Source organism: Nuphar pumila, chromosome 6 (assembly GCF_984573655.1).
Source record: "Nuphar pumila chromosome 6, dmNupPumi1.hap1.1, whole genome shotgun sequence".
In the NCBI taxonomy this organism is placed as follows: domain Eukaryota; kingdom Viridiplantae; phylum Streptophyta; class Magnoliopsida; order Nymphaeales; family Nymphaeaceae; genus Nuphar; species Nuphar pumila.
Window position 1 is genome coordinate 7,962,837 of NC_143254.1, and position 13,700 is coordinate 7,976,536.

Genomic DNA, 13,700 nt, shown 5'->3' on the forward strand with positions numbered 1-13,700 from the left:
GGCCTTAGCCTATTCACAAATTGATAGAAATGTTCCATATCGAGTTGTTTTTGACGAATCTCGATATCTTTGACACAATGCCATTTGGGCTCAAGAAGAGCCAACTCTTCTCAAAGTTCGGACAACTCATTGTAATATTCTCGAATAGTTTTGTCTTTTTGAGTAATTGTTCGAATTTTGTCTTATAAATTGCACACATGTGCAATATCTTTAAGGGAATACATGTTTTTAATGTATTCCCAAGCCTTATCGTCATGCTCAAACTTAGCAAAACTAGAGCATTTTTAATGTCTACGCTATTAATTAGCCATGACATAATTTTTGCATGCCCTATCCTCCACTCTTTTCATTTCTTTTTATAGGTGGCTAATGCCTTGATCTTTTGCTTTTTCGTTAGAGAAACCTCTTTATCACTATCTTTCTTGGTAAGATATAGTTTAGGTTCTGAATCAGAACCATCTACTATACCCCGTAATCCTTTTTCCCAAATGTGGTGCTTCATAATCAAAGCCCACATTACATAATTAGTATCATTTAGCTTCTACAAGGGTAAGAGAGGAATAGATGTGAGAAGAGAGAGAGAGAAAAGAGTAGATAAGAGAATAAGAGAGAGATGATAAACAAGCAAATTTTTGCAGCGCAAGTCCTCCTTTATTCAAACAAATCTTCTTGGGCCAAGAACAAGGTGATGAAATATCTTTTGCAAATGAGGCATGGAAATCGAGGCGAAAGTACTTCAAGATCTAAGGTCTCTGTAGATTTGATACCATGTAATGAAATGATTGTCTTCCACAAATGCACGAACAACTTACAAACATATATCTATTGGAGACACTACAATGGATACAAAGGAGGGGATCACCCCTATTTATACAAGGAGGAAGAGGGTGTGTAGAGAGCTCTTCCAATAGAGTCGTTGGACCTACTCCAACGGCTCTATTTCTAGCCGTTGGAAGTCCAATGACTAGTGGTTTAGTCAAGATCTAAATAGATCTTGACTATGTAGTTCAAAGTGAACTACAAAAAGAAAAAGAAGAAAAAGAGTAAAAGAAAAAGAAAAGAATAATAAAATAAATATATATTATATAATTATTTTATTAATATATGTATAAAATATATATATTACATGTTTACATTTTAACATATCTATCTGTCTCTCTTTCTTTTTCAAATCCTTGTTTCACCTGACCTTGTTGGCTGTGACTGCAGCCATTGGACTGCCAATTAAGACCATGTGATGCCCAACCTGACTGACTATCTGTCAGCCAGCTGATTTCTAGCGAAGCATGTACTAGTCCTGCAGGGTGATCTCAGGCGACAAGTCTTCTTTCTGGTTGATCACTTTTTTGATCATGCAAGAGTTTGACTAAGCTATAGTTTGATCAAATAATTTTGGGGCTGGAACGGGTTTGATATAACGAGGAATCAAAAGCGGGCATTTCTGGGAACCATGCTCTCTGAGAATGAGAAACTAACCGAACCACCGGAAACCAGATTTCCATGGTCGCCACAAGCCTTGCATATTTGACATGAAGAATCTTCAAAATAATTGATCCTTCTGGTTCCTACAACCACGAGAAGGCATCCATCATCTAAAGGAGATTACCGTGAGAGTCAATCATGATGAAGTAAAAAGGGAATGCTGGAGATTCACTCCTTGCATAGTTGTATTCATTAGCTGGTTGATTGGCAATTCCTTTTTTTTTTGTCATGAATTTGTGGAACTCATCATTGACCGGAAGGTCATCATGATGGATTCCAATAGATTTGTTATTATATTTAGGAACATGCCAATTAATTCAACGAGATGCATTATTTTTGTTGTTAGAAGAAATTTATTGTATTATGATTACTATAAATTTAATACAAATTTGAAACAATTTAATGACATCACAATTTAATACAAATTTGAAACAATAACATGTTTCATTACTATAAATTACGTGTTCGTAACATGATATTTACTTTTGAAGTAATGACATCAAATCTACCTTAGATAATATATTAATAAACAATATCATTACAGATTAACCATCTCATCTGCTAGATCCAGCCTTTGGCTGTTTGGTAACATATTCTAGTTACGTTCTTATTATAACCATGTTTTAGGTGCCATCTTGTAGGCACACTTAAAATCAATATGTCAGAATGTCAAAGAATGCAAAAATTAATGCACCAACTTAGATTGTATAAGTTTGCTTATAAAATAGCTCGTAAATATCCACATGATTGAATCTTAAAGAACCTAAACATGTACCAAATGATTGATCTAGTAATTGATAATCATTTATGTTCCCTTCACAATAAGGTATTTACTATTTAGTATTGATGCTATAGTTGATTCACAAAATGATATATATATATATATATATATATATATACTTGAGTATATTATTGCCAGGATATATTGTATAAATTTTTAGTGCCATCACACCAGATTGTCCGATAATTTGTAAGGTGGCATGATGCAAATGCATTGCCAAATTCATATAAATCTAATTTACGACTATGATCTATGCTATCTTACCTAATCAAGCTAATCTCTAATGGAAAATTAAAGAAAATACTCATAAATTCCATTCATCCATCACTAATGAAAACCATTTACAATGAGTATTTATAGGCAAAAACCAAAAACCCTAATCTAATTTGGATCTCGAATAGATCCAATCCTAGTAAGATTCAAATTTTAAGAAAAAACTAAAAAAAAGGTAACAGAACCATAAATGAATCCTGGACCTGAACTCCTTGCGGCTCTGCCCTGCATTATTCTCCTCGAGTTGGAGAAGACTTTCCCTCAAGTCTGGCTCACTTTTGCTTCTTCCAGTTTCTTAAACGAGTTGGAAGCCTTAAGTGAGGGATTTGGATTATTATGGGTAAATCTAGGTGGTTTCTAGAGAAAAATATGGTCCAAAAGGGGTATGAGGTATTGCATAAAGGCTGGAACCGATTTTGGAAGGCTGAACTGGTCCGAAAGTGGTGGAGAGGATATTGAAGACAAACCAGTTCAATTCTCCAGATGGTTAGGGTTTGAATGTTGGAAACTACCCTCACCCACTGTAGTTCGAAAACCGCTAGCAGGGCCATTGGTTGCCGTCGGATTCCTTCAGTATCTTCGTCGGCCGGAAGGTCACTATGACTGGCTGGATGAGAAGTGAAGTAGGAAGGAAAGGAAGGACTGGATGGGGAAGAAGGTAGGGAAAGGGGGTTTAGGGATCCCGTTGGTGAGTCATGGCTAACAGAAGGTCATTGGTCAGGTTTTGACTAACAGTTGTCCATCCCCCGGCCTAATTTTGGAAGATGAGGGAGGTCAGGTGGGAGAGAAAGAGGATATGGAAGAAGGAAAAGGAGGAGAAGGAAAGGAAGAAAAGGGAGGGGGAGAGGGGGGTGTTCAGCTACTGGCGATCAGGCCTATTGTCGGCCAGAGATGGCAAGGAGGTGGACTGTTTGCCAATCTGGCGGTGGTGGTGGTGATGGTGTAGAATTAGGGGAAGATGATGGTGGTGGAAGAGAAGAAAAGGGGAAAGAGGAAAGGGGAAGATGGTGGTGGTTGCAAGGGTTGTAGTAGGGCAAGGTAAAAGAAGGTGGTGTTGATGGTGAGTTACAGCGTGGTGAAACAAGAGAAGTTGCGATTGGCAGCCACAGTTGCCTCTAATCTGATGTGGCTGACAGCCCACCCTTGTATTAGATTGTGGCATGTGTTTGCGATCCACTTATGCTGCTCCTTGAAGAAAGATGGATCATGGTGATCACCAATAGGTTGATGCCATAAAGGGTCATTCGACAACGTTGCATCACTTGTCATTGGTCGTTGCCGATCTGAGAAATTCTTCAGGTGGCTATACGTCATGTTTCGGTCAAGGTCCATTCTCTAGGTCAAATACTTGATGAATCTTTAATCCATCAGGATCACCACTCGAATGAGGCAATGATCCGTCGCTCTGATGTCACTTTTGATGCAAATCCAATGACATTGCAAAACCATAATGCATCCGAGTCCAAGATTCATTTATGAATCCATTTCATTTTTCTTTTCATAAAATTTGAATCTTAGCTAGGATTTGAATCGATATCAAATCCAGACTAGATTAGGGTTTTTGGTTTTGCCTATAAATACTCATTGTAATGGATTTTCATTAGTAATGAATGATTGGATTTTATGAGTATTTTCTTTAATTTTCTTCTAATTTCTAATAAAGCTTAACTTGATTAGGGTAACATAGCATAGATTGTAGATTTCTGCGTATTTAGCAATGGATTTGCATCAAAATAGAAGGTTTTGTTTTGGTCAAACAATGTTTGAGATGGTGCCACAAAGGAAAGGTTTTTTGTTTGGTAAAACCATATCTAAAATTGGCTCAACCATTAATAGCAAAGTATTCATGCGAAAAAGGAAGAAAGAAAAACATACTACTACCAGTTTTCAGTTGTGGCAAGACTAGATAAAGGTATTGGAAAGGAATGCTACCTTTTGAGGTGTTGCCAAGTCCACCAGTTTCTGGCATCGCGATACTAGAAACTGCTAGTGTGTTGGTCATTATATATATATATATATATATATATATATATATATATATATATATATATATATATAGAGAGAGAGAGAGAGAGAGAGAGAGAGAGAGAGAGGTTGTCTTGGTTTGTATGGTAGCTATTCCATCAGTGCTAAATACCAATTTTCAACTGAATTAGCATAAAAAACCGTTGAAAATAAGCATTTTTAATACCCAATATAGATGTGAGCATGGGATGATTAATATATGCTTTCTGTAAGGTGGGCTGCATTTTGTAAAATGTGTTTCCAGAATCAAAGACTCTAGGAGATTTGGGCACAGACCCGTACAACCTGACTGCCTGCTATCGTGACTAGCAATAATTGGTACTCAAAAATGCTGGTGGTATTATGGTTGAGCTGCCTTGCGTCACTCACTCTAATGTGAATTTTTAAGTCCTGGATAAGTTCTCTTTTGGTGTGTCAATTGCATGATTGATTGGATTACATTATGAAGTTTATAAATAAATTTCCTGTTGTTTGGCGAGTTTTAAGCAAAAAGTAAGCCTTTGCAGCATTTTAATATTTTTTTTTCAAGTCTTCTGTGGTTTGACACAAATAGCTTTCTATAGATAATGTCTTCTATGCTTGTTTATTGGAATGCTGATGTAAATCTGACCACAAAGTTTGCAGAAGGATGTTTTTGCTTTGTTTAATATATGCTCCTAAATAGCATATCTACAATTCTTCCTATGATGCAATGTTCTCTCTCAAATACGGATTAGCTTGTTTTGCATGTCACATTTGTTTTTCAATCTGCGTTGCATCATGGCTTAGAGATGATGCACTTAGACTCTTTCACAGTGAAAATTGCCTTCTTTCTGTTGTGTGGTAATAAAAGTTTATCTTTCTTTTTCTGCTCTTGTTCTTTTGGCAAGCTAGTTTATTGATCTCGTTGGAGAACACCCAAGTCTACTCCTACGGAAACCAAGTGTGGTATATCGAGGTAAAAATCTATACATGCAGGCACCACCTGTATTAGAAGAAATGACAAGATCGAACTTACAGCTTCCCCTTTTTGAACTTATGGGTAAAGTTCCCAAGGATGTGGTCCATATTACTGGTACCACAAGTGTGGGTGACAGGAAAACATCATGTGTGAGAAAATTGCGAGTTGTCTTTAAAGGGATTGTAGATGGGGTTACAGATATGGATACGTCAGCTATGGCATGAGTCACACCCTCCTCACCTTCACTTTGGGATGTAGACAAATTTTGGAAGGAAGAAACCTTGTAAAAGTTGATCAAGTTTTTGCATTTGCAGTTTACCAATCTGTTGATGATCTTTGTAAAAGTTTGATGTACATGGTTTTTTTGCTCTTTTCCATTTATGCATAATATTTTCATCAGTTGGTTAAATCCTTTCAGTTTTTTGGACTCTTTCCTTTAGTCAAGATTACTCGTAACACCAAGTTGATGGGATGTCAAGCATAAAAGGTTATGCGGTTGAGTCTTTTAGGCTGCATTTGATGCATTAGATCTCAGATCGAGGGATATGCTCGGATCTGAGGTCCAACCCCCCAAAGCTGGATATCAGATCCTCCCTTCTCCTTTTTTATCTTACAAAAATCAAATATTAGATTTGAGGTAGCCTCAAATCTGGGATCCTGTGTTTGTTATGCCTTAGATCTTGGCATGGGTCCCCATGCTGCTCAAATATTAATTCTTGGATATTTTAGGCATGTTTCCTTACACCCAAAGAGAATCAATCTATGTAGTTTTGAGATTTATTCTCAAGGTGGTGCATTTTCTCACATGAGTGCAGAATGTGAGAAAATGGTTCCCTTACTGTTGTATGAGCAAATGTATAAAAAACAATAAAGATTTGCCAACTTAGAGAAAAAGGGAGTCACGGGTCAAGAGAGTGACTCTGATTCTATAGAGATTAAAAACTTGATTCAAAATCACTTCTGAAAAGTGTTTTCAAATATGTGCTTCATTTTTTACTTGTTTTCTATTATTGTTTCTTGCTTTCCTCGATGTTTCCTAAATGCTTCACGCTTCACACATCCAAGCAGTTCTTAAATATCCTCTTTTTTTTTTTAAGGAAAAAGGGGGAAACACGAGAACTTTCAAGGAAGTCACCCATTCTGGTACTACTCGTTCAAGCACGCTTAACTTCAGAGTTCTTATGAAATCCAGTACATTAGTGCTAGTACTAGCTCAGTGCATCCCATTACACCCACTTATTTCTCTAGTAATCATGATTTTAACTCATGCTTTCAATTGCCTTGAAATTATGCTTGTTGGCAACAAGAAAATTGGTTGGATCTTAATTGCAATATCTCTTTGCCCAATCTCGTGTAACTTGAAGAAGATAAAAGAAGTTAATAATTCAATATATATTTTACTTAAAGTAAAGAATTTTCAACATTGTACACAAGCTAAAGTTAGGAATTGAATCCATGATGACTTACTGTGGCTGGCATCTTACAAATTTTTTCTTATGCACGCACATAGTAATTCAGAAGGGAATCCCAAACCACTGCCACTTAAATGCAGACTTTCCCACGCTTATCCAGAAACCACCACCATCATAAGACAACTTTCCCACACTGATCCAGGTCTAGATCTTGAGAGATGTGAGTTTGAGATGGCCATAGGGATGTGAACTCTTCAGTAGTCTTGTAAAACCCTAGCTTGAGAATTGAGATAAAGTGTGGCATAACACTAACTTGAGAGGATAACTATAACCTTTATTGCATATCCTTAACATGGGAAAAGAATAATACAAATGACATTTAAAATTACAGAAGACACAACACATTAATTAGGAGCATCTCCTGAAGGCCTTTTTATTGCAGTGAATGCAAGTATCATGATTTATTGCAAAGGGGGTTGTTCCCCCTGGCTTAGCCATTTGCTTGTGGTGTGTGCTACCATTGGACACAGTTCTACCAGATCTGCATTTCTTCCTTGGACATGTTGAACGAGGGATGAACACCCCAGTTCCCTTGCTCTCTTTTCTTATGTGCAGTTGGTATAAAGTTGGAATGAATATAACAGCTGGTGATGACACGTGAGAGTGTGCCTGTAACAGGGACTAATACACATATATAACCATAAGCTCAAACAAGTTACTTGAAACCTTGAGAAAAGTTAAAAGGCAATAGTCATATAATATAACAATGAGGCTAGATCAGGTGCAATCACATTGCACAAAGTGCACGTGACAGCCACCCATCAGCTGTTGGGCCCCACGGCTCAGAGGCTGTGTCAGAAGGATGGGTGGTGGTCAGGTGCAGCACATGCACAAAACACTGTGTAATGTGATTGCACCTGATCCATTTTCTATAATGATGAATTGTTATAATTACCTAATTGGATTTTTGTGAAATGTTGATTTATCATCCAAGCTTTAATGTCAAAAATAAGCTATGATAAAAAATGAAAGCTATGTATGCGTGTGTAGTGTATGTGTAATGCCCTGTTTGTAATAATCTAGCAAATTGACATGCGTGTGGATGGGCACATGGGTACACACAGTTTGAGTGTGAGTACATGTCTAGAAACAACGGAACATCAGCAATGGGTCAAGGGAGAAATCTGAGTGTGAGTAGATGTCTAGAAACAACTGAACATCAGTAATGGATCAAGGGAGCAATCTAGAAGAGAGTTGAGAAAGAACATGACAAAGGAGATGGCAAGAGTCGGTGAAGTTGCCAACTTACTACTAATAGAGGCAGTAGGATTTGGAGTATATGCCAAAACACATTTTCATTGTGATTTGACATCTCCACCCTTCCCATTGCACAAATCATGGGGCCCATCATAGCATGTCATCAACAGCAGTGGCTGTTAATCGTCAGGATGGACGGTGGTTATGCCAAAACAGAGAGGAAATGTAATGTGTTTTGGCATATCACTCAACCCGTTCTCCAGGATTCCAAGCGCCTGACTCCCATCCCATCTCCCGTGTTTCTTCATATTGAAGCTCTCAAATAGTGGTGCATGGGTGTTAACACCCACCAACTATGGTACATGCTCGACTCTCCTATTACTTTGGTGAATTCAAGCCAGATCTGAACTCAGCAGCTGGAATCCATAGCTCAATGCACCTAATGGGAGTGAAGTAGCTTGGGAGGATTGGGGACATGATAATGTCCACTTCAAAGGTCAACAAGTCCCAAGCTGAGCTTTCTTTCTCTACACACTTGAGTACTGAACATAACCTGAACACCAGGAAGTGAACTCCGGCATGCAACACTTTCTGTGGCACAAAGTCAGTAGGAATAAAAGAGTGGAGAAGCAAAGGCATACTTGGATGGAGACAGGGGGATTGCTGCTCAATGAATGAGGCTCCGAGCTCTCTTCGTCGTCCATGATGAGCAGCGACATCTGCCTGTCAAGATCAGCAAAGTAAAAGTCCTCTTCTTCTTCTTCCATCTTCAGATCCATTCAACCATGAGCCTCAGAGAGAGAGAGAGAGTTGTGTGAAACGAAGCAAAGGAAAACAATAAAGATTTATGCTCCACCAGCAGCAGAAAAAGGCGTACAGCTTTTAGAATACATCATCAGTTGGATTCACAAACCAACAGGCACGACACCCATGGTTTTGGGCAATTACCATAACATGCTTTGTTTAGAAAGTGGCACATATACTAATACTTCCCTTTTCTTGCTGATAAAAAACGATCAGAGACCCAAAAGGCTTTACATAAGTAGGTAAATGCACATCAAAACAAAACGTCGGTGATGTTGTCTGCACTAGAAGGGCGCCGAAAGTTGGTTTTGTTGTTAAGGGGTGGGGATATCGATCAGGATTCATGAGGCATGATTGAGCTGGCCATCATCTGAATCGTCAGTCTTAGGAATTCGACGGTGTAGATCTAATGCTTTTTTTGGACCACATATATCGTGTCAATGGATTGGGTATGACCACCTGTACCGGATCTTATAGGGTCGGGGTTTGGTTACAAAAAAGGGGGTCCAGATTAACTATCCGGGTCAGACACACCGATGATTAAATGGGTCAGGTATGTTTATGAAATTTTATACCAAACTTAGGTCTGGCCCTATCTCCGGTTAAGATCAGCAAATTTTCAATGTAAAAAAGTTAAAAAAATATTATTTTACTGGGTATGGACTAGGTTTGGTTTATGTAATTCTATCGGATCTGGGTATGTTTTTTCTTATAGAAAATCCAGTCAGGCTTGAATCCAGATTCAGTACCCACATTACTTAATCGGATCAGGGTTTGGACCACCCATTTTAGTCGGTTCCATAACCCGTTGACACCCCTAATCCACCTGAGATGTCGGCTGGTCCCAGCGATCGTAGATCCGGGGTCACTTTTCAAGTGTGTTGGTCCACATGCTTGTGGGGGCTCCACGAGCATGTGGCTCTACTGAATGATGCTGCCTTTCTTGTTGACAGACATGTGAGAGTATAAAGCTGGGCATAGGAATATAGTACCAGTGAATCCACCTTGGTAAAACTAGAAAAGTTAGTCCATGTAGACCGACAAATCTTAAGTTGCAGATTTGGATGAAACAAATTAACAATTCATGAGAGTGTAGTATTTTACCAGGTTAAGGGTTGGCTGCTAATTTGCGCGTGTTATCAAGTCCCTGAAAGGATGATGGGTGGTTCCCGGCAGGAACATCCATCCAAAGATGGAACTGACAACTCTTCCACCAATAGGGTAGATGATCTTGTTATCCATCTTGATATGAGATACTGACCCTCTCATGAGTGCTTCTATTGGTACTGAATCATACACACTATATTTACATTAATCTAATTTCAAAAAACAAATACTATATCAGGATCATGTTTAGCATGTTCTATTTAGTGTTAGCCATTGGGTTAATGAAACTACTGAACTAGAAATTGTTGAAAAATTAGCTGAATTGTATACTCAATCAAACAAGAAATAAAGAAATTGCTTGGAGGCACGCATATGGCCGCTCTCTTTTGATCCACAATTGCCCTTCTAGGATCGAATCTTTAGTGCAATTCGGTTGACTGCAACTTTGCTTTTAGGATACAACCAAACCACGTTTTCTCAAGTTAAACATGACCGCTAATCTGCACTTTGGAGGCTACCTATCATGATACAATCACTTTTGAGTAGCTTTAGATAGAAAAATTGAGGGATGAAATATGAGAGAATGAGATATAGCTCTAAATCATAAAAGATTCTAGGTATATATAAGCTTAGGTAAATAAATATTTTTAGCGATCATGAATAAATGTCTCAAGGTTATAAATAAAAGTTCAAACCATCATATCCTAATGGCTAGTGGCTAACAACTATCTCAATTAAGTGTCAATGGTCAGGACCAACTCATTTAAGAGCTTATAACGGTCATTAATCAATACCTCTATCATCTAGTTTAGAAATCTAAAGTTGAAGTCAAAGTTAAATTAAGCATGACCATAAGTTTAACCTAGCTAGGTGGCTTAGACAAGTAAAACAAAAAAACAGCTTGATAAATACATAATTTTGAGACATGATTCTAACACTTTGATCAAAATACATCTTTCACTTTGATCAAAATTATAGAAAAGGTAAAGCTACTCATGAAGCCTCTGCATAAATATATGTACTTTTTAGGTTTGAACCTTTACTTAGTGCTACTTTGTCATTATAAGACTGAACCATTAGTAGCTTAGCTTTGAACTAAGGATCTTAATGGATTTTTTAGACTCCACAACACACACATTCCCTTCAGGTGACATATGTGTACCATATATGAAGTTGTGAATTAAGGATCTTATGCAATATTCCGGAGATTCATGAGCGCTATAGAGACAAGCCTAAGTCTCATAGAAGGCAACCCACCTTCACACTCGTATAGGTGAGCATAAAAAATGATGAACTTGTTTTGACATCAAGAATGAGATAAAGATACTCTCTATCTTTATATTTATATAAGTGCTCATCCAATTACTCTGGTGACTTGTTCTTTCTATTGAACCACTACATTTGGTTTGATCCATATCATGTAATTGGGTTTTTATCATAGGTAATTGTTTTTAATAGGCTTTAACCCCATTCTTCTCGATGTACATGCCATCTCTCAAGGGCCCTTTAAATGAGAGTATCACTAACAAACAAAAAATTAATTGCTCATTTTTTCAAAAAATGTACCCCTCGAGTAATTTTCATCATTAGACAAAAATTTTCTAGATACTTTCCTTTTTGTTGTATCAATATACATTTATAAGGGGCACAAATAGTAAATAGCCATTTTCTTGTAACATTGAGTATATGGTCAAACATTTCAAACATCTATTAATAACTATATATTTGTTTGAAAGAAAATTATTTCAATTTGCATCACTATTAAATATAGTGGGTTTTTTCAATAGTACTTTTCATCAAGACTTGAAATAATTTCTTGCCTCGGATATTCACACAAGTCATCCTTCATAAACATTTTCATCAAGGTTGTATATAGTTTCTAACTTTGGGTATTCACACTCATCATGTCATTAATTTGTAAATCTCAAAGAAAACATAAATGTCAAGTTTGAGTCATCTTGACTCAAATCCATATACAGAAGCAATTTAAATCCCAACTTAGATCTAAGTGAATTCATTATCTATATAGATCAATAAAGAAAATATAAGTATAACATGATGTTACATACTTTACTATATGTCACACATACAAATATATGAACATGCATCATACTTTCTACTAAAAAAGTGTTGCAGTCTAATAAATGGCTACTCAATATGAATGTTATAACTAAGACAACACAAATTTATAAGGTTATTCATAATTTTATTAATTTTATTATGCAGACCATAAGATAAAATGTATTAATAATTTAAATATTGGTCAACCCTTACAAGAAAATCATATATTACCAAATATCACAAATTTATGCTCTATAAGTTACCCCTACTATTTTATAATCATGAAAACACTAAATACATACCCCCGCCACGTCCTTAATTTTGAGGATATAACAACCAACTTAATAACAATAGGTTCTCCTTCATATGAATTGGAAAAATTCTATTATGGAGTAAGATTTAAGTTTACTTTTTTATCATCAAAGATCATGATATATTATTCACACTAAATATCATATAGTTTTTAGAACAATATTAATTTATTTTAATAGAAAACATATGAGATATACTATCAACAAGTATCACGATGCACCCATTTAAATAGTCCTCCATGATCAACAGTTTTTTTTCTACATGCAACATTTGTGTGATATACCTTCATTTGTATAGCGAATTATCACACACCAAGTACCCAATAGGTATGTTATAAAGTTTTATGCGTTAATGCATAATCACTAAACAAATTGAATGGTTAGATTTTCTTAAAAAAACTATCATATGTAATTTAATTATGATCAAATAATTATAATACATGTCATGTCAAGACACTCCAGTTTATCATATATCACATAAAATTTGCAATCATGTTACTCAAAAAACTCAAATTTAGAATTAAACTTTAATTTCTAAAATCAATAACCCATATCAATCATTAACATGCATGCATGATAATAAACAAATATGTATTCAATAATAAGACCTATAAAATCATTATTTGCAGGATACAATATAACCAAATAGCTAAACACATCACAAACATCTATCCATGTCTTGGGATAGGATATCTCAACAATGTATACTATTCCACGGTGGAGTTTCAATTTGGATCATATCTTGATAAAAAAAATCACTATGAATTTTGTCTCAAATCTAGTTCCACAACCGGACCTCAAAGTACTTATCAATATAAAGTTATCGTGAGCAACCAGAAAGACAACTTCAAAACTCATGAACTTGTCCACAAAGCATGAAATGTGATTTTAGATAGAACCACACCAACTAATAGAAAGTGTTTAAAGACACCTCTTGCATATGAAAGCAAACCTGCTCAAAGGTTATCTCTAGTATGGACCTTTATATATTCCACTATTTGACTGGTTCCAAACTGATTCAACCGGATCCAACCAGTTGCAATCCAAATCTGAATTTACTGTATGTCCTGATCCAAGCATTCTTGACCGAATGCAATTTGGTCCAATCCCAATCATTCTATATCCGATCCATTTCAGGATATTCCAACTTGGTTGGATTCAGCCACATTGGTTGCGATCAATAAACTGACTTACTCCATAGAGTTTCCGTTTTGACTAAATACATACTGGTTTCAAAAAAATCTGAC

General features: G+C 36.4%; 1 protein-coding gene across 1 annotated transcript in view; it reads left to right on the forward strand.

The window, feature by feature from the left end:
• Positions 1-5,910, forward strand: part of LOC149833816 (NEDD8-activating enzyme E1 catalytic subunit-like) — a 32,489-nt gene extending 26,579 nt beyond the window's left edge. Inside the window, exon 9 of the mRNA XM_090009867.1 lies at positions 5,435-5,910. Within this exon, the coding sequence (XP_089865993.1) occupies positions 5,435-5,725 (291 nt within the window). The 3' untranslated portion in view covers positions 5,726-5,910. The remainder of the gene's footprint in view (positions 1-5,434) is intronic.
• Positions 5,911-13,700: the final 7,790 nt, after the last annotated feature.